We start from the raw sequence: 20,715 nt of genomic DNA on the forward strand, positions 1-20,715 counted from the left end.
CGTCCCGGCCCCGGCCCCGGCCCCGGCCCCGCGGCGTGGTTTCCCGGGGAGGCGGCGGCCAAGGGGCCGACGGGGAATTGAAACTTCGGGGCGCTGAGGGTGGAGAGAGACCTGGCGACTCGCTGGCTTTCGGGACCTCTGCGTTGCTCAGCGGAGAAGAATTTCCATAGGGTTTAGCTGCTGCGCTTGCATCGCCCTGTTATCTTTAAACTACTGTCCTAGAGGCATTTAAAATATTTGAAACAATATTTATGAATGAAGTAATGTCTCTTCAAGAGCTGGGCTTTATTAAAAGGAAAATAAACCGTCCATACTGATTTTAAACAGGAACCTGCCTATGAAGCTTACCCTTAAAAATACACTTTTTCCAAAAGAAAATAGCGCAGGGTTATTTTCTGCATCATTAGGCATGCAAATGGGTGTAGTGAGAACGTGCAGTTCAAACAAATCGTTGCAGCAGTAAATCAGATCCAGGAGCACTGTATAGCTGGGTTTCTTATCGTTTGGTTTCACTTGATGCACTTTGGTCTTGGTGATTTCTTCTTAGCTGAGAGAGAATAAACCCGGCACCTTTGATGTGCCCAAGGGAAACCTGCATCTTTCTGAAGAACAAACATGGAGAAAAATGAATGAGTTCTTGCTTGCGTTGGTACGGGGCCATCTCCTTTTAAACCATATGCTGTGTATTTTTGTAAAGTCTGTGCCAGGTTCAATCACCTTCATTCAGTGTTGCAGGATCCTTCTAGAGTTTAACTCACTGATTTTTGTGTAGTGCTCTATTAATGAGCAGTAATGCACTAGGAACATGTTTTACAGACAGAGCTTTCAATTTTCATGTGATTAGGGAGTAAGCAGTTTCCCATTACACTGGAAATGGGAATATTTCTCTCTTGCACAACACTTTACCATAGAGGCTAATTGCTAATTACCAGATTTGTTGGCATTGGTTTAATATTTTTGGAGAGCAGTACTTCATCATTATTGCTTATCATTGCAATTAAAGAAGCTTTCACAACAGCGAAGGGGTATGCAATACATATTTCCCCACTCGAGACTGTTTTGGACCAGACAAGTGCACCACTGCTAAAATCTTTTTCCCAGTGAACTCAGTGAAAGGCTTGGCTGTTGTTGCAGGAGGGCTGGACCTGAGAGCTAGGATTTTAAAATAGTGCGTGTTTCTTCTGCCTTTCAGGCAGTATTCTGTAGCTACCAGAATATATTATTTTTCAAATCCTCCAGTGTAACAAGCACATGCTTCATTTTTAAATACCACTTGCAAGGAGAGCAAAAGTTCACATGGCTCCATTGCAAGAGAATCGAGCAGACGAGTGGAGCAACGGCGGGAACTGAATAAATTAGTGGATGCAGCAGATCAGAGACATTTATTTCAGAAAGTAATTATTTACCTCATGGCAAATACTAACCCGAGGATGCATGACCAAACATTGAGGAGGTCAGCCACAAGTTTACTGTTTCATTTTGCTCTTCTCCTGCAATTCATCAGTTTAGAAACCATTAGAGAAACAAGACACATAAATATTTTACTATTTCAACATGAAATAGTAATGCCTTAARACATGGACTCAAAACAATATTAAAAAATAAAAACGAAGTAGTCTGCCTTTCACCCTGTTCTTGCTTGTGAGCGCTCCCTCTCCCCAAGCATGCTGCGTCTTATTTGAGCTGTGCCGGCAAGACTGGATCTTCCTGGAGAGTAGCTGGGTTTTACTACCCGGATTTGTGTTTTCTGGGCACAGTCTTGCAGTCTTTACTGTCATGAGTAATTCTGAGGAAGGGCTTATCAGTGTGACTAATCGAACATTAAAATTACCATGTTTTCTTTAGTAAACAGGATTGGGCCTGTTTTCTATATTTAATATTAGCTCAGATTAAGAACTCAAATGTTTTGCAGTTATCGCTGGCAAGATGGTATTTCTGAAAGGTATTTTTTTACAGCTGTAATTGCATTTAGAAAAGGGTTAGTTTAGTGAGGGCTTGTACAGTAGATATATTTCTGTTTTGTAGCATATACTGATTTAAACTGAGGATTGGAATAAAAACATTCCAATGATTATTTTTCCCCTTGTTTAGTGCAGGATGTTGCCAGTCCTTTTGCATGTGAGTAGCCCTGTTTAAACTCAGTGGGTGGACCCAAGAATTAAGAATGATCTTGTAGGGGAAGAGTTTGCAGGATCAGGCATGCATGCAGAAAATGTCTGATATTCTCAAGTAACAAGGCAGAATCTGTGGAAAATGAAGGAAGAACAGTCAGTTTCTATCCTGCAATGCAAAGTATATATTTTTAATTGGAAAAGTAAGTTCTGTAAGTCAGAGTGGGCAGGTTTTTCTTGTATTCTGACAGATTTGGTCGCTATATTGTAGCGCAGAGATGACTGATAACCCCCTTCATAAAATTAGAAACCACACCCCCAGACCATCTGGCATATTACTTAAAGAAAAACACTACCCAACATGGAGCTTATCATTGTTTTCAATAAAGAAAATCCAGGCCAATTTGTCCGAGCCCAGTGCTGCATGTCCGATCCAAGCGAAATCCCAGTGAAGGCAACATGAAAATTCTCCGTTTAAATGAGAAACAGGGTCTTATGTTAAATGTGCTGCGATTGGAGTCCATAGTCAGCAATGGAGTTTCATTGGCGTGACGGAGAGCTGAATCTGACCCTGTTTAAAATAGAAAGCGTGCATGGTCCCAGGAAGTAGGCAGCTGTAGCGTGCAGAGTACACAGTTTTACTACTAACAGCCTAAATCACYGAAACGGGGGCATTTCCTTTATTCCGCCTGTGAAGTTCTCCCTGGCTTAGCAGTGTGTTTTTTTCTCCTCGTGCTTCACCTCTCCCATCTGTCCTGTGGGAGGTGGAGTTCATTTCATCACCTGTTATGTTTGCCTCCCGCTGGGAACAGACTTTCCCCAGTCGTCTCCCTGCGTGGGGAAGTGCAGGGCTGAGTGTGCTTCATTGCATGGTTTAAGGCCATCAACCGCAGGGTCACCTTAGGCCATGTGAATTTAATAGCCTGTGATTAAGAACTAGCAGGGCAGCTTTTGTTAAGCGGAGATACGTTCTAAGTTAACAGTATACCTTTATGGAAAGTGTTAGATCATTGCATCCAAGAGCTCAATCCATTAGAAAAATCTGCTGTTGACTTAGTGGGTTTTTTTGGTGTGGGGCTCAAATCAAAGACGTTATGATACAACGTGTTAACCTCTTCTGTATCCCTGAAACTTTATGAGAGGCGGGCATCTACCATGTGTCTTGGGTTTCCCCGAGACACATATAGAGAATACTCCTTCTTTACAGTTGGTTGATAATGTCTAGGTAAAGGGGAAAAAAACTAAACAAAACAGGATCTTGCAGGCTGCTACTTATATTTCCTTTAATAGATCAAAGTTGAAACTTAATGACATCTATCTCTGCATTTGGATGTCAGAAGGGCATATTTTGCATCAGCCAGAAAGAAGATCAAACAGACAGATTGACGTTGCCTTGGGCTTTCTGGCTCTAGGACCGATTTGTAAGACAGACCATTTCGGTTTATTGTACCTTACACTGAATTCCTGAAAAAAGAGATAATGAGAATTTCCCAAGCTGTTGCCGTTGGTACTAGAAGTTTTGGACCTGTACTTTTTGGAGGTATATCAAAGTGACATGTAGAAGGGTATGTGCTAAGATTGCATATATTTAGGATTGTACCTCACACATAACAGTTGTTTGGGAAGGAGATGGCAATGTGGAAATACAAAACAATAAATATAAAATAACAGTAGTCTTAGGATGCTTTCCACATGCTTATTTAGGAGAACAGTAATCATATTGGCAGAATGTCACAGGAACTGTGCGATTTATATATTAGCTACTCCTTGACCTAGTGGAAAAATGCCAATCTGACAAAAAAGAACAATTTCAGCTACATTAATGGATTGACCAAGGCTAATTGTGAGAGTTTTTCTACCCATCATTGAAATGTTGTCAGTAAAGAAAAGATTACAGAGAAATTTCTTGATCAGCTGCCATGAAAGCATTTTTTTATTATTAAAATGTTAAGAGAGAGCTGCATTAATCTGGCTCAGTGCAGCATCCTCCATCTTCACTTAGTGACAAGCAATGTTCAATTTCTAAACTAAGAACCACCCGTTTCTAAGCTTTCTGCTTCAAGCCTCTTTTTGTAAGGTGCTAAGCACCCATAAACTCCCATTTTCCTTGCTAAGCACTGAAAGGACTCATCCTGCAACTTCAGGCTCATAGTCAGTATATTGAGGAAATTGATGCAAATTCTGACATGCTTCGTTGGGGAATACTGTTGCCAGATCATAAGTTAGGTATCGGGCTTCTTTAAAGTCAGACTAGAGAGAGCAAGTTGTAATTATTGTAGCATCATTGTTTGAACTAATTAAAAAAAAAAAAAGTCTTCTGGCCACACATCCAGAGTGAAGTGGGGTTGCAAAGCTGACTTTCTGATTTTGCAGCCCTGCTTGGGCAAGACTCCTGTTGACTTCAAGCTCCTTTAAGTGCAATGATTTTTCCAATGACTTTAGTGGGAAATGGAATTACTTCCACATACCTGTGGGGATCAAGGAGAGACCAAGTGCCCTCAGCATTTTAGCAGTTGTCTGACAGCAACCACGTGCTCTGTAGTGATGTTTATTAAAAAAAAAAAAAATCAATGCTTTGGCAACAGAAAAAATACAATTTGTGTTGCATAATGCATTGAGGTTTCACTGGAACTTGTTTTGCAGTCTGCTGTGCTAGCTGTGTAGATCTCTTTTTTTAACCTAAGAAATCCCCATCTGCAACAGGACATGAACCTATGAAATAATATACATGCCTAAGATATGTAGCGAGACAGCAAAATACAGTATGAGCCAGAGACCTTCTTCACCTTAGAAATTGTCTTATAAGCAACACATGCTCCTCGACATGTCACTTTGCTTTATAAACATGATGATAGAATATGGCTAATTGCGGCTAAGTTGAGCAGTTATATATAAGCACATGGCTTAACATATTGGTTAGCTGATCATACTATTCCTTTGGTCTTACCAGTTTCTTTAAACAAGACAGCATGAAATCAGTCATGTTAAAAGGGAGCTATGCCAGTGGGTTGAATACAGGATTAGAACCTGTGGCTCAGGCCTGCCGTACAGCTGGCATCATTGGTGGTTTCTCTTTTCAGCAAGATGGCTGTGCCCGCCAAGCAGCTAGGATTAAAGGCATTAGTTTTACATTTAATCTTTTTTTTTAACACTGTTTGCATGCAGACAGAGATGCTTCTTGCTCTGAGCCTAGCTTGGGTCTTACACGGAGCAAAACTTGTGCTGCTTTCTTTTGAGCATCACTTCATTGCCTGAAAATGAGGGAGGGGTTGYGACAACTTGAGCTTGCCAAAAGGGAGGTTGGTATTAAGGTGCTGGGTGGCTGAGCATTAGGAAGCGGAAGAGGGCTGGAAGAACATCTGAACGGATTCTCATTTTGCATGACACCATTTGGGGTCAGGTGGATGGCCTGGTGCCATCGGAAGGGGATGCAGGAGGCCTGGCTCCGGACCTCAGCTCAGATACAGACTTCGTGCAAGATCTCAGGCAAGCCATCTTATTTACCCCACTGATCAGTTTTCTGGAGCATGGGGTACAATAAAAGCAGGAATAAAATCCATTAGTCATTGCTGTGTTCAAACGTTACAGGATTGAGAACTGCAAATAAGGCCCATAGTCAGCTAAGCAGTTAGGTTCCAAATTTCCCATGGAAATCAATGGGAAACAAGCATTCTACATAGGTAGTAGGAGCYCGCTTATGGGGGTGAGTTGAGACGCTGGATTTCACACTCACTTATTTCAGACACGAATCTGTTCTACTGATGAGAAAAATAGGCAGGATGGACCAGTGGGTGTGCCTGGCACTGTCTCTTGGATCTCCCATTTCATCTTCTCTTAGCTACCTATGATACCATTTTCCAAAGAGCAAAGATACACCTTAAGGCACAGAGCTCTTCTGAGGTGCTGAAGATAGCATTGCCCTTATATCTTACCAGGCTCTGGAGGTTATTTCACCGGTTGCATGCTCTTTTGGGCAGGTTTTCTTGGAGCGAGGAGGAAAGGAGGTGGTTGGTTTGCAGAGCAGTCCCATATAATTTGTGTTACTAACAAAGCTGAGCTTAAAAGTTCCAGAGTCACCTGGGCATATTCTGAACTGTGCATACCAGAAGCAGGGAGAATGGCGGCGTTAAAAGCAGTGCGATCGAGGACTATGGGATGTTGGTAGCATGTGGACAGGGTAATTATTGTGTAATAATCATTTACATTTTTTAGTGTATATCACAGCTTGCTTTGGAGCCAGCAGTGTAATCTTGAAACCCTCCAGTGATGTTACAGAGGGGACTCCAAGCAGCAGCGTGCTAAAAATCAGAGTTTAGCTGTGCTGGAATCTATATGCGGTGCCCAATTTGCTTCTGTCTTCCTGATCCCGTCTGCAGATTGTGCTGTTGCTTTCAGAACCCCACTGCAGGGGACACGACCTGGACTGCTTCACTTAACAAAACCAAATAGTTGGAGCAGTTATTTTGTTGTTTTCTATGATAAATGAAATGCCAAGTTTTCCATCTTTGCTTTTTCTCATGGCCCTTTAACCCATGTGGTAGGCTTATTTAGGGAACAAGACAAGCCTGGATGCGGTCCCAGAGTTTGCAGTAGCTTCAGATGCCCCTCCAAAGGTTAGGATACTTCACAGGGGATTTGTTCTGCAACAGAGAGGCTAAAAGGAAAGCCATGCTAGTTACTTTTCGCTTTTGATTCTGTCCTAGTATTGTCCTTAAAAGCAGGCAAGAGAAAATTTACAGAAGCAGCATTGTTGCTGTTTGGTGTGTAATACTGTATTTTGTACTGTAGTCTCGTGCCAGAACTTCAAGAAACTTCTTCTAAGAAACATTTTAAGTGCTATATTGTTGTTGTTATTTCTATACCTTTCCAGTAAGAAAGGTTTTATTATGCCTTTCATGTGAAAATGCAACTGTCTTACTTGAGATATGGTTCTGTGTCACAGAGTAGGCACTGTTTCTGGGAGCTTTCAGTAAAACGGATATTAGAGTTAAATTGTGCATGCTTATACATGACATTAAATGTTAATGTCTTCTCTGCCTTATGCCCTTGCAATTGCACTGACAGGAGTTACTTTAGAYTAATTACAGCAGAATTTGGTCTTGTGCATATGAACAACACATTTATATGTATGGAACAGCACTGAAGTGACAGTCACGCTTGTAACATAGCTGAGGTTTAATATTTTGTTTCCTGTTTTAGGGTATGATGATGTTTCAGAAACAAACTTGAGATCTTACAGTGTTCATTCTGCTAAACATGTGCAAGAGAATCGTCCTGTGCCCATTCGCAGAAAAAGAAGCATTGGTAAGAAACAAGCTATTTGTACATAGAGAGTAAAAACAGAGGGGGTGCTTTTGGTCAGCCAAGCAGGACATTTCACTGGAAAAATGCAACATGCACAAAGGAAAAAGGCCATTTCTAGTTTGTGCCTTTTTGTGTGCACAAAATGAGCCGTTGCCTGAGAAGCTGTCTTCTGGAGGATGTCCATAGGAGACAGGCAAGCACAAATTCTTTACATTCACTTTCTTGTTGCAGCATGTTAGAAAGTTAGACTTTGGTTAGAAAATGCTGTGATATTCAATGTATAATTCATAGTGTGGGGAACAACTACAGCAGTGTGCTTTAAAAAACATCAACAGTTGGTGGAGTTTTCAGTACAGAAGCTGTACAAAAGGAAACAGCTTGACTCTTTATTTAAAAGAAAAAAAACAGTTTATCCAAAAAATTAAAAGCGATTGACGGAAGTGCTGGGGCATTGATTTCCATCTTTAATAGGGTACCAGGCATGTTTACAAGGGATTTTTTTTCTTAAAAAACACTAATGATGATGATCCAACAAAGCCCAAATATAAAATTAAAGAGATGTTAATGAATTTTAGAACAGGATTTGTATGCAGTGCTTGTTCATCTGATTAGATCTGACCCTTTTACCATTCCACTCGTCTGCAGAAAATATCCATATTCTTACCTGTTATAGGTAATTCAGAGTCAATATATTTTAACTTTAAGCTACGATTGTATGACGTATATAGCACAGCGTGCTGTCAGCATGGATTTGCAGTGTGAGTTGGCAAGTGCACTCGTCACACTGAATGCCTCTAGAGAACAGCGGTTCTGAAACAGTCTGCTGCACTTGGCACCTTACTCTGCAAGGTGTTGAATGCCTCCCCATAAAAGTCAGTGGGAACAGGATATGCTCAATAACTTGTAGGAGCTGTCAACTAGCTTGCAGTATTGGATCCTCTAATTTTCTTGAGTTCAGTGTTGGGGACTGAGAAGAAGAATTTCTACTCTGTTTAGCCCACCAAAATGTCTCTCTTCCAAAGCCAAGCCTCGATTTTCATGTTACAGGCTCAGGCCAGGCCTCAATTTCTTATATGTCAGAAGTTGCTGAAGAAGTGCAGGCAGTGCCCCAGTTCCCTGCCCCATCTACCCCAAAGCTATCACTGCTTCCACTGAAAGGCAAAAAATCCAAGCCACCTTCAGAGAACTTATTGAACAAGTTGTCCTTGTTATTGCTATTATTTTCCGGACTGTTCTTCCCTTGAATTAATCAGTTTTACTTCTTGGGCAGTCCCTCGGCTGAAAAAGATAAATGGTTTGGATTTTTCATGTCAGCATCATGCACTGCAGCAGCACACAGCTATTCTTTCTGATCCTCATGTGGCTGGAACGGCTGTCTACAGGCTCACCTTACCTGAGCCCAGCAGAATATTGGTTTAACTAAAAACTACATTGCAAGCTCTTTAGTCATGCTACTCTTGTGATTTTGCCTCATTCGAAAAATAACAAATCAAATAAAACCCAACGTGTACAAAGCTTTGATAATTTCATTGAGAAAGAATAGCAGTTGCCATTTGGGATGGTGGATGGAGCCAGCTCCCTGATACAGGGATGTTAAGGTTGGGGAAGTGGAAACCCAGAACTCAGAAATTTCAAGCTGCCGCAGGTGGTTTCCCAGCTCAGCCAATTTGGGTGTGAGATAAATATTCTCAGTGCAACTTCTGTGGTGGTATTTGCAATGTGTTGCACATTTGTGTGACAGTATATATATGCAATGATAGCCCCAATATTGTAAAATAACAGCTGCTGTTGAGCAGTGGCTATGAAGCCGTATTGGAGGATCGTCTAATTTGGAGAAGCCCCTGGCTTGCTGTCAATTCTAAAGAGCCAGCGCTGTCTTATCTGACGGTGTGTGCTCCGAGCTATGTTGGGACTCAGACCATTATAAACCCTCATTTTAGGGCAGGGACTTTTGGAGTGACTCAGGCTCCTCTCTGGGTAGCACACAGAGGTTAATGGCAGGCAAAGAGCACTCAGCACTCACTTATGAGTAAGCAATGGGAGCTGAGAACACTGTCTCAAAACCCCAGCTAAGGATGCCAGTCATAAATTGGTGGTGTAAAGTATCTGGGTGCTCTGAGGTGAGAGCAGCTGTTCACCTGGAAGTGTGAATTTCTTCTGCTTGCAGAAGAAGCCATCCCGGCTGTCTGCAAAACACGGACGGTTATATACGAGATACCTCGGAGTCAGATTGATCCCACCTCTGCCAACTTCCTGATATGGCCACCCTGCGTGGAAGTGAAACGTTGCACAGGCTGTTGCAACACCAGCAGCGTGAAATGCCAGCCATCACGGATACATCACAGAAGTGTCAAGGTGAGCAAATAGTGACTGCGGGACCCTAAGAGGCTTCTCTTAAGTATAAGAACTTCAGGTATTCATATGGCTGTCCTGTGTCACCTGATCTTTATTATCCATCCTCATAGCAAGTGGATTAGATACAATGCTCCTCTCCATGGTGAGGGAGCAGATGGCCTTTTCAAATTACATGATTATTGGAAAATGTTTGGTTTGGATTTGATTCTCATAGGATTCCCTTTAGGTTTCCTTCTTCTGTAATGAAAATAAAGTTGATTCTGTGTTTCCCATGATCTCGCACAGAACAGATCTTGAAGTTAAGGAGATAAAATGACTCAAGGGGCATTGGACTAAAAAAAAAAATAAATCACAGTATGGAATGCTGTTTTCTTAATTAAATATTATGCAGCCTAAATTGGGCTTTTATATTTGACAACACAACACTTTTGATCTGAAAAAATGTGTTTCAAATTATCTTACCCCAGGGATAGAAGACTCAACGGCTTCATGCTGTATTTAATCATTAGAAAAAATCCATTTCTCTCTGTTGCAATTTTCCAGTAAATATTACGTGAAATATTTCTTATGTTCGTTGGGCCTCACTGTGTTCTAATTTTTATCAATGTTTAAACAAGTAATGTTGATTTACATCTGTGTGCAGGAGATTAGACTTACACTAACCATTTATATTGTTAAACCTGTGAATTCATGTTGCTTTGAGTATTTTAAGAGCAGAATTTATTTAAAAAAATAACATTCTTGAACATAAAATTGCCCAGCACAACACACTGATCGCTCTACTTGCAATGGATTTCTTATTAAGAAAGGTGTTGTTAACCCGTGTAGCACTGTATGTTCTAAATGCAAAGTGTGACATCTAAGCCAGTTCATTGTTTCTCATGCACACAGGCACACATCTGAGCAGGACTTTTTTTTTTCCTTTTCTGAATGTCTGAAAAGCATTTTCACACTCAAATAAGCTGGAGAAACATCTGAACACATTTCCTCCGTCTTTCCAAAAATAATTATCCTTTACATTCGCTTGCCACCATTTCTTTGGTACACTTTGCAGAAACAATTAAAAATGAGGGAAAAACTGGGATCAGTTTAATTAACTGAGGGCTGAGAACAAACTGGGGAAGTTGATGCATTACAGCTGTAAACCATTTAGAATAGGAGCTTAACAGGGAAGTGCCTCCTGAACCAGAATTATAATATATAGTGCTGTTACCTGTGTGTTTGATAGTGCTTCCAATTACTTTTGTGTAGCAGCTAATACATACAAAGCAGCTGGAGATGCCCAGCAAAGAGTTATCCTGTGTATTGTGAATTTGCCGCCTGGGATTGTGTACCACAGAGCGGCTCTGTGCTTGCTACCTACCCCTGCAGTGACAGGGGAGAGAGAGAGAGAGAGAGGCTTAGCTGTGGCAGTCCCCTGCTGTCAGGGCACTCCAAGCGCACCCTAAAAGCCTAGTTGCAAACTCAGCTACTGGCAGCAGCTTTGCAGGACATCATTACTGGGGCTGCTTCCCCAGCGCATTGCTGTGCTGAAATCTCAGTTTCTCATTCAGTCCGCTGATACAGTTTTAGCACTTTTAGATTTGCATTCATTTTAATAGGGCGCAAGCTAAAAGTAGGCTCAGCTGAGCAGCTGCTTTTTGTGGCTGTGTAAAATATATTGCCACCAGCAATATCAGTATACATCAGCCAGCTTTGGAGGACTTTTTTTTTTTTTCCAAGCTCCAAGACTGCTCCAAAGAGTCATTAAGTAGAAGGGAAAAAAAGGACAAGAGGTCAAGCAGGAACAGGATGTTCATTGTAAAGGTTGTAGGCTGACCCCACTGTCACACCAGAAATCTCTGAACAGAATCCATATTTATGCCCTCCAGAGTCAGATCCTCTTGTAACTTTGATATAATTGATGGTTTTATGAGCCTTTTACCAATCCTATGTTCAGAGCTGAATGTCTGCTCATGCCATTAACTAGCTGGCCCAGAGCGAGGGTCGCTGGAAAGGTAGGGGGAGCGGTTTTGGAGAGCCTTCTGGGCAGTTCCTGCAATGCGGTTGGAAAGCCGTCTTGTGTTTTCCCCTGATGTCAGACTGCATAAAAGCCCTCTTTTGATTCAACATTGAAAAGGCTTTCCCCACTTCCTCTTCATTGACAAGGTAGTGAGATCATAGCTGGCCCATTCACACTAGAAAAATGTTCACCCAGAAAGGTCAGCAAGTGGGTTTGCATCATCTAAGAGGCTAAAGCAGAGGATGTTTTCTTTGTCTTACTGAGGGCCATTGTGGTCAAGATTAAGAGAGACAGCTGTTCCAGTGTGGCGGGAGCAGCGAAGGTGCTTTATTGGGGCATTCCTTTCTTGGGGACCTGATTCAAAGGCATCCTTGGGGGATGCCCTTACTTGCCTTCGCTGAGCCTTGGTCAGGTGCTGGTGTACCTGTGCAACTGTAGTTCTAGGGAGGCCCCCAACCCAGTGGTGCTGGTGACACAGCTCCCCTAAAATGGGACTTCTGAGGTTCCTCTTCATGGGGTAGATTCGTAAAACATAGGTTTCCCTGCACTGTAGCACTGTGAGCCCATGAGGATACAGCCTCCTGGTCCTAAAGAAATCTGTATTCAGCAAGCTGTGCCTGTACAGCATTACAAAAACCTGATTGAAATAAATCAGCTGGTTGGGAATTGCTCTGTGATAGGAAGGAAGGTATTGCATTTCTCTCCTTGTGAGAGAGAAACAGTGACATGGCCTGGTGAGTAGGAGTGTTGGTTTCACTTACAGATACATTTCCTCTCCCCTCTGCAAAAACATATCAGTAACATTCATAGTTTTGGTTGCTTCTACACAGTGAGATCGAGTATTTATCTTTACCAAGTGCTAGACCATTCGTTTGTTGGGGGGGGGGGGGTTCTGACCTGAGTCTTTCCAAGAGGTTTCTCATAATGTTGAACAGAATGTTCTGTGCGTTTTCGATCAAGGCAGCAGAAAATAGTTAATATTATGGAGCAAATCATGTCTGTACTGCAGTTTTTGAATAGCCAGGCTGAGTGTTATGGTTGTTGGCAGCAATATTTATTTCCAAACTGAGAAGAAAGAGCTAAATCATTCTATCTACCTCTGTTCTACCTTCTGCTTGGCCTTGGGCCATAGTCATACCAGTTTTTACCATTTCTGAATAGTCTATGTTGAGCTGATTTGGGGATATTTAACATAGGATATTCCTACAGTAAGTAAATAGGAGGGAAATACTGAGAGAAAATGAGCTGGAAAGGAAGGAAAAGATTGAAAAGCTACTCCTCAGCAATCATTTGAAAATTGTAAAGTGACAGATTTAGAAGAGAGAAGGGCAAAAACAGAGGAAGTCAGAATGAGTTGTTTGGCAGAGCTACAGAGCATCTGAGGAAGTTGAGACCTTGCAGAACAAATTGCATGTGCAGGTAAAATGGCTGTACATAATGTCTACAGTCTTAAGAACGTTTTTCCTCAATGAGTCCATTTCTATCATTAGAATAAACAAGACTTTGCTTTTTAGCTGCGATTTAGTTGAAGGGTACTGCCTGCACGCAATCAGAACTCCTGGGCAGGGCCAGCCAGTAGATATGAAAGATCAATTTAAGAATAGGGGAGAGGGGGGAAACCCTGACCCAGGTGGAGCCAAGAAGAGGTCAAGCCTGAGAGAGGCACCCTGAGAGGGCCAGGGTGGGGGTCTCCACAGGGCCGCCATCGCCCTTCGCACCTCGACTTGCAGGGGGAGAGGCCTGGCGGCTCCCCCTCAGGGGAGAGGAGGCGGAGAGGAGGCAGAGAGACCCCCGCGAGCCAGCCCCGCCCCGGAGGGCAGCTGGGTGGCTGCAGCACCCTCCATCCCCCTCGGCGSCGCCGCTGAGCAGCCTCCCCTCAGGCGACTCCCGCCTCTTCCCGCCCCCCGCCGCCGTCCCAGCATGCCCTGCGGCAGCCTCCCGCCCCGCGCCGCCCGGACTGCGTTTCCCGGCGTGCCCCGCTGCCGCCGGCTCTGTCAGGGGCGCGCGCAGCCCCTGGCTCTGAGAGGGCCGCCGCCTCCGCGGGGCTCTGACAGGGCTGGGCGCAGCCCCCGGCTCTGGCAGGGCCGTCGGTCTCCCGCGGCTCTGACGGGACCACTGGCTCCGCGGGGCTCTGACAGGGCCAGGCTCTGACAGGACCGTCGGTCTCCCGGGGCAGTGACAGGGCTGCGCACAACCCCCGGGCTCTGACAGGGCTGCGCGCAACCCCCGGGCTCTGACAGGGCTGCGCACACCCCCTGGGGCAGTGACAGTGCCACACACAGTTTTTATAGAGTTCTGCAGTTTTGGAGGTGTTTGGGGTTGTCGCAGTTTTTAGTTCCATTGCATTAGAGACAAGTAAAAGAAGCTGATGTTGACATGGGTAGCTTGTTGAGGTGTGATGACCTCAAAGCATTTAGTAATACGCATAACAGTAATTGTCCAAGATAAACACCAGGGAGAAAAGTGCAACAAAAGAAAAAYGATGCTGACACAAGGCCAAATTCCATGCTATTAGCATAGCTATCCCTGTTTATACCCACTGAAGATCAGATGTGCAACCTTTATCATTTTAGATTAGCATAAATTACAGATCCTGTGTGGCAGCAGGTGTTAGGAGGTGACACAAACACAACAATTTAACTCTATTGTGTGTTGCTTCAGTTTGACCCTTTACAGCATCTTACAAAACATCTTTCTTTTAACTTGTGTAGCCTGAAATAAAGTCATGGAACTTATGTTGGATTATGTTTTAACTATAGTACAGTAAAAAGCAGATTTTTTAATTGGCTGCTAAAATTCATTATGATCCTGTTCTTCCAAGTATCATCATCTTGGTTTTTACTGTTATTTAGTACCAAATAGCCACAGGAACTGCATATATCTTTCAATTTGAAAAACAAAGCAAAACAGGGATAGACTTTAAAAAGTTTGATTACAGTTTATTTTTGTTGCATGTAATTTTCATTAAGACTGGTTTATTCCAACAGTTGTAATAAGCATGGCAGATATCAAAGCTGTTTCATGATTGCTGGGTCTCTTTGTCTCTGGTGATGGAGGTGTCTTAATTACTGTTTGTTTTGATAAATTTTAGGGATTAGTCATCCTTTGATGCTGAATGACTCAGATGAACCATGCATTTTCAAATTTTTGTGTTCAAAGGCTTGATGGAGTTGGGTTTTTAAATAGAAGATTTTGAAACATATTGCTTTGACCTATAGTTAATCTTTCAGCAAAAGCATTCTTACATGCCACGGCCAGCATCTTAATCTTTTTATGTAGAGATCTGACACATTTGGAAAACATCTTTAATGTGGACATTTTAGTTATTGCATCTTTCTCTGTACAACTTTTGTTTGCTGGGTAAATGCAAATAATCTTCAGATCCTGTTGACAGAAGAGGCGGTGACTAAAATGTGGATTTGAAATCCTGGCTCTTTGAAGGCAGTGGCAGATCTCCCGTTGACTTTAATAAGGCCAGGATTTCACTCTAACTTCTGTTACTGTCGTTCATAGGTCCCTGGTAGTTTGTTCCAAGAGTCAAAAGAGAGTTTCTGGGAACAGGGAATATGCTTTTTCACAGGGAATGTGATTTTTTCCAGCCACCACGCTCATTTTGTGAGACTGTTGTTCCACTTTTGGAAGGATCAGGGGACAGTGTTTTCATAGTTTGAAGATGATTTGGAGCATTAAAAACACCACCAAACATACCAGTAAACCCTTACCAGTAGACTCTAGTGTAACTGTGAATGCTTTGGTTGTTTGGTAGTAACAAGAGATTTTGTTCTTATACTGATTGGACTTCATGGCTCTGTCATTTGATTTCTTCAGCAGGAACCAGCCTCTCCTCTCCTTCCTCTCCTTCCTTTTTCTCATTTGTATACAGTAATACATAACTGTATTATGTGGTCTTCTTGTTCACTGGGGCAGACACATTGCAGCCCCCTTTTGTCAAATGTCAGATTCATAATTAGTAGGGTTGAAAAGCCATGATTTCAAGAAGAACAGCTCAAAGATCCCTTTTGGATGAGATGTTCTCTATCAGCATAAGGCCTGATTCATCTAGTATCACTTAGGTTTATGCTCAGCTTCCATCACACAGGGGGTTTGGTCTGGGTAGGGTAGGTAACCCAGGGTAGGCAAGCCAGAGTGAATGAAGCCAGTTAAAACATGTCATCAGTGTTCTCCTCCTGGGCTAGAAAATAATCTATACCAGCTAAACGAATGGTTACCACCTATTCATGCAGTGTTGAAACACAGTTGTCAACTAAACACTGGACCCCTTACATACTGTGTAGCACTCTCTTCTCCCATATTATGCCATATGTCCTTGCACAACATGCCATACCCCTAACCATGACCACCACACCTGTGACACATGGCACGACAGTGCCCAGCACCCCACGGCCCATCTCCCTTGGTGTCCCAGCACGGCAGTGCTCCTGCCCCCTGCACCGTGCCTCCTCCCCAGCCTGCCGGCGCCTGGTCGGTCAGGTTGTCCTCCCATTCAGTGCCCCCCACCCCAACCTACTTCCCTTCTACATTGATTTCCTTCAGATGCAAGACTGGCTTGTGGCCAGAGCTTCTCCAGCATGTTCCTTCCTCCAACCTCACCTTGCCCTCTGGCATCCTTCCTTAAGGATGCCAGTGCTTTGGCACAAAGTGGAGCAGTGCCACTGGATAGATTGGAGAGCAGTAATGTACCTGCCAGCTATCTGCAWTACAGCCAAAGGCTGGGTCCAGCCTGTGGGTGGTAGTTCCCTTGGCTGTAACATCAGTGCATAGGAGCTCTTGTAAACGAGCCGCAGGTTACTGCAAGAAGCTAGCAGGAGTGAGTGCTGCTTTCTAAGCTGATTTTCAGATTCTGGTTCTCTGAGGAGTGGGCACTTCATGTTCAAAGGACTCTGAAAACACCAATTTGTAAATTAAAAAAATATTACAAACCAACCCAACCTAACGCCTTCACTGTTAGCCTTCCGCTGAAGTATGGTGGTCAACATGTACAGAAAAGCATGCTAAAAGTGATATTCTACAGAACAAACACTGATTTGAATACATGTATAAAAGTTTATTCTGATATATGTGAAAACTGAGTTGCTTAAAACTTCAAACCCACATGAATGGGAAATTGTTTTATCTCTTTGGGGAAAATAAGATTGTTTCAAACTGCTGAACTTGGATGAACAGATATTCTGTGCAATAAATAGTTACACGATGCGCAATTAAGATAAAGGGTGATTAGTATGCTAACATTTTATATGGGTTTGGCTTCATTCAAAAATACAGGTATATATTTACCTGTGTTCAATCCTGAACTATGTTACTGTGTTTCAGTACATACCTCATCGTATTTTATAGGTGGCAAAAGTGGAATATGTTAGAAAAAAGCCAAAATTAAAAGAAGTTCTGGTGAGATTAGAAGAGCATATGGAATGCACCTGTACATCATCAAATACTAATTCAGATTATAGAGAAGAAGAAACTGGTATGTTTTCCTTTTATTTTTGTATTAATGCTTATTTCGTATGGGCCTTGTTTTTATATTAGTAAAGAATGTAAAGCAAACTTTGCTTCCAGTGAACTCAGTGGAAAAGCTCCCAGCTACTTCTCTGTGTGTTGAAGATGCAAAATTAAGGGAGGATTTGTGCTGCATAAAGAGTTTGGTTTAAACAAAGTTTAAATCGTATCAGTTCTCCTTAGGTTAGCCTTTAAATAAAAGTATGCCCAATGTTATTCAAGTCTTGCTTAACTAAGTTAAAGGTTGTCCTGTTGCAGCGTATTGGTGGACTCTATTGCCTAATTTCTTTGACCTTGTAGAGGCAGGGTTAAGGCTGAGATTTACTTGACCTTGGGGAAAAAAGTCTTGGAATGAATATAAAGCACTGAGGAATAACTTCTATATTCAGAAGTAAGGAGTTTTGAAACAACAGTGCCTGTTCCCTTTGTCTTCCACTCATGTATAGGCCAGAATTTGTTGTCAGTTGTCACATTAAACATGTTTGCCTTACCAAGACAGCATTTAAATTACCACAGGGAAAGATTTATGGGGAAGAATGCTTATTTTCAAGGTGACTTTCATGAAACCACCTAAAATCTTTGGTTCAAATCTTCATCCTGGAGTGCAATCAATGCAGGACTTGAGAGAGATTCTGGAAAACCACTATGATAGAAAGGACTGCTCCCATTCTCTCAATTTTGGCTAAAGGCAGATTCCAAAGATTGCTTTCACCAATTCCAGGCATTTAGGGATGCAGTAGATCCAGCCCCAGAATAAAAGTCTGTGTAGAGCAGGTGAATATAGGAGGAAGGCTGTCCGAAGGTGATAGGTTTCATAGGTGGCTGGGTAAGGAGGAATTTTTTGTACAGTTTCCATCTAGTATGGACACATAAATCTGGTCTAAGCAAATGTCAACTACAATTACTACATACAGAGCAGAAAAATTAGAATTTGTATAAAAGCAAAGTTAGGCCTCTGCTGTGATTCTTACCAGGCATCAATTTATAATCCAAGCTGAATGTTCAACCTCAAACTAGGCTGAATTATGAATAGACAAAAACACATTAAAAGTGATGCTTTTTGTGTATATGGTTTGATATTCTTTCTATGTCTTGTATTTGGAAAAAAGTTTCATGAGCTCAATTTCAGTTTTTCAAAATGTCTTTAATGGCTAAAGACTAAGCAGTTAAGAATTTAAGCTGAAAACTCTTCTTTTTGGTGTGTGTGAAAAATGGGGTAGAAATGATTGCAATGAAAGAATACAGTTTTCTGGGATTTAATTATTGATAGGAACAGTACTTGCACCAGCAAGTGGATGGTGAGCTGAAAATAGCTGAACTGTAGAGCTGAAAGCAAATACTGAATACAGCATGGTAACAGTATTTATGGATGGGTCTTGGAAATGACTTATGCAATGCCAACTTCGTTTATTATTTTTTTACTTTTGTATAATTACTTTGTAAACTGAATGTCAAATCAGAAGTTATAAAGTTATTACTTTAATGCAAAGGATAATGAGGTTTCTTTGAAATGTAAACGGTTTGAGTATTTATTACTTCAGTGTTCAACGAAATGCATTACCTTAGGGCTTTTTACCAGCCCTGCCCTTATGTTAACAGGAAGGCCTAGGGAATCAGGTAAAAAACGGAAACGAAAAAAGTTAAAACCAACATAAAACCTACTGGAACTATTTGATATTCAGGTAGGACCTATATGCTGAACACCCTAATAGCACAAGTAATGGAAAACTTAATCAAATATCATCACTTCAACTTAATCACTGTTCAAAATCTTGACACTTGCTACCTCAAGGCTGCAAAGAGATTAGTTCTGATTGGCTTTGATAATTCTACCTGCTGGTATTTTTCCTTTAAGCTCCACATCACCATCAGCATCTTACATTCTTGAGCTACTTCCTTTTCTTGCCTTTTTTTTTTTCTTTTTTTTTTGGAGGGCGCTAATACTTCAGCTTCTGAAATCTCAAGTTCCATTGCCTCTGCTTTTGTTTCATTATTATTGATTTCTGAGGTCAAAGCATCACATAATAATGCATGAATGAATTGCCAGATTACAAATCATTTTGTTCCCAGTCATTGGCTGTAAAACATTGAGTGTACATATGGTAAATGTTATATGCATGACCATCAAACCCTTGTTTTGGCATGAACTGGGATTGATGTTACATGCACCTGAAGTGATCTGACGATCTGCCTACCAAACAAGGAAGATGCTCAGAGATACCATTTTTGTGTAGCAGGGCTTGTGTTATTTATACCAGAAAACTAAGATCTTTCTTTGCTTTGTTCAGTTTTAGTAAGATGATGATAGTCAGTCATCAAAATTAATGAGGTTTTCAGGGTAGTGAAAAACTAATACCCTTGTAATGCAAAAATGACTAAAATCCTTTGGCAATGAATTAGCAATGTATGATGATGGCGATACACCTTCCAAATCAAGYATGGAGTTTCCATTTCTTAATGACCTGAAATTATGTAAGCTACAGCAGTTGCAGTTGATTCTAGTATTTGGAGTGGGAATGATTTGGATTTTGCAGTGTATGTGCCTAACTCCTGGATGATGGTGAATTTAATTTCAAGCACCTGTTTTTGCACATAAACTCCCAATGGCAGTTTGCATTTATGCTGATGTATTTTTTCTAAAGAATGCTAAACTTGATATCCTGTTTCAGATTAACAGGTATTTATTGGGAGTAGTATGATAGAAGCAAAGATTTTGTAAAATTCAACTTTAAAAGTGAGCATGTAAACTCAATCAAAACAGCATTTAGAACTTCTTGTCCCAGGTTAGTGACTCTTCATGCAGAACAGTTTTTTTTAAAGTCATCTTCTTAAAGGATAGGACCTTTGATTCTAATCATAGAGTTATTGTATCTTTTTTCTCTCCTGCAGATGTAAGGTGAAAATAAGCTAGAAAAAAAACTTCTCTCTGGGACATGGATGTACATGGTTTGTTACATTCCTGAACCTACTATGTATGGTGCTTATTGACTGTATATTTTATTTGTTCTCCTATGTGAAAAAACTGGCTCAAAAGAACACTTAATGAGAACAAAGAGACAATGTACATTTGTTTAATGTGACATCAAAGCAAGTATTGTAGCACTCTGTGAAACAATAGGAAGCTTCCCTGTCCAAAAAAGAAAAAAAATGAAAGAAAAAAACTGAAAAGAAAAAAAAGACAGTTGAATGAATGGAGGATACCAAAAGTACTCAAAAACATGACAAAAATCTAAGTGAATAGTGGATTTCTGTCAGAGCAGTCAACGGTGCTTTACGTCAAGAAATGTGCCTGTGTTCTTGATGAAGATGGATGGACGCTGATGGACTTCAGGCACAAAAAAAGCAGGAATGTATGAAATGATCAAATGCCACGCAAACACTATAGAACAATACATCCTTGCTTGGTGGTGTTTTAAAAGTCTATACAAA

General features: G+C 41.5%; 1 protein-coding gene across 1 annotated transcript in view; it reads left to right on the top strand.

Annotated features, from left to right (window-relative positions):
• The window catches only part of PDGFA (platelet derived growth factor subunit A), a 20,277-nt gene extending 1,336 nt beyond the window's left edge, over nt 1-18,941 (top strand). Inside the window, exons 2-5 of the mRNA XM_026082978.1 lie at nt 7,311-7,415; nt 9,583-9,770; nt 17,128-17,254; nt 18,886-18,941. Coding sequence (XP_025938763.1) covers nt 7,311-7,415; nt 9,583-9,770; nt 17,128-17,254; nt 18,886-18,941 — 476 coding nt within the window. The remainder of the gene's footprint in view (nt 1-7,310; nt 7,416-9,582; nt 9,771-17,127; nt 17,255-18,885) is intronic.
• Nucleotides 18,942-20,715: the final 1,774 nt, after the last annotated feature.

Source organism: Apteryx rowi, unplaced genomic scaffold, assembly GCF_003343035.1.
Source record: "Apteryx rowi isolate R43461 unplaced genomic scaffold, aptRow1 scaffold_6, whole genome shotgun sequence".
In the NCBI taxonomy this organism is placed as follows: Eukaryota; Metazoa; Chordata; class Aves; order Apterygiformes; family Apterygidae; genus Apteryx; species Apteryx rowi.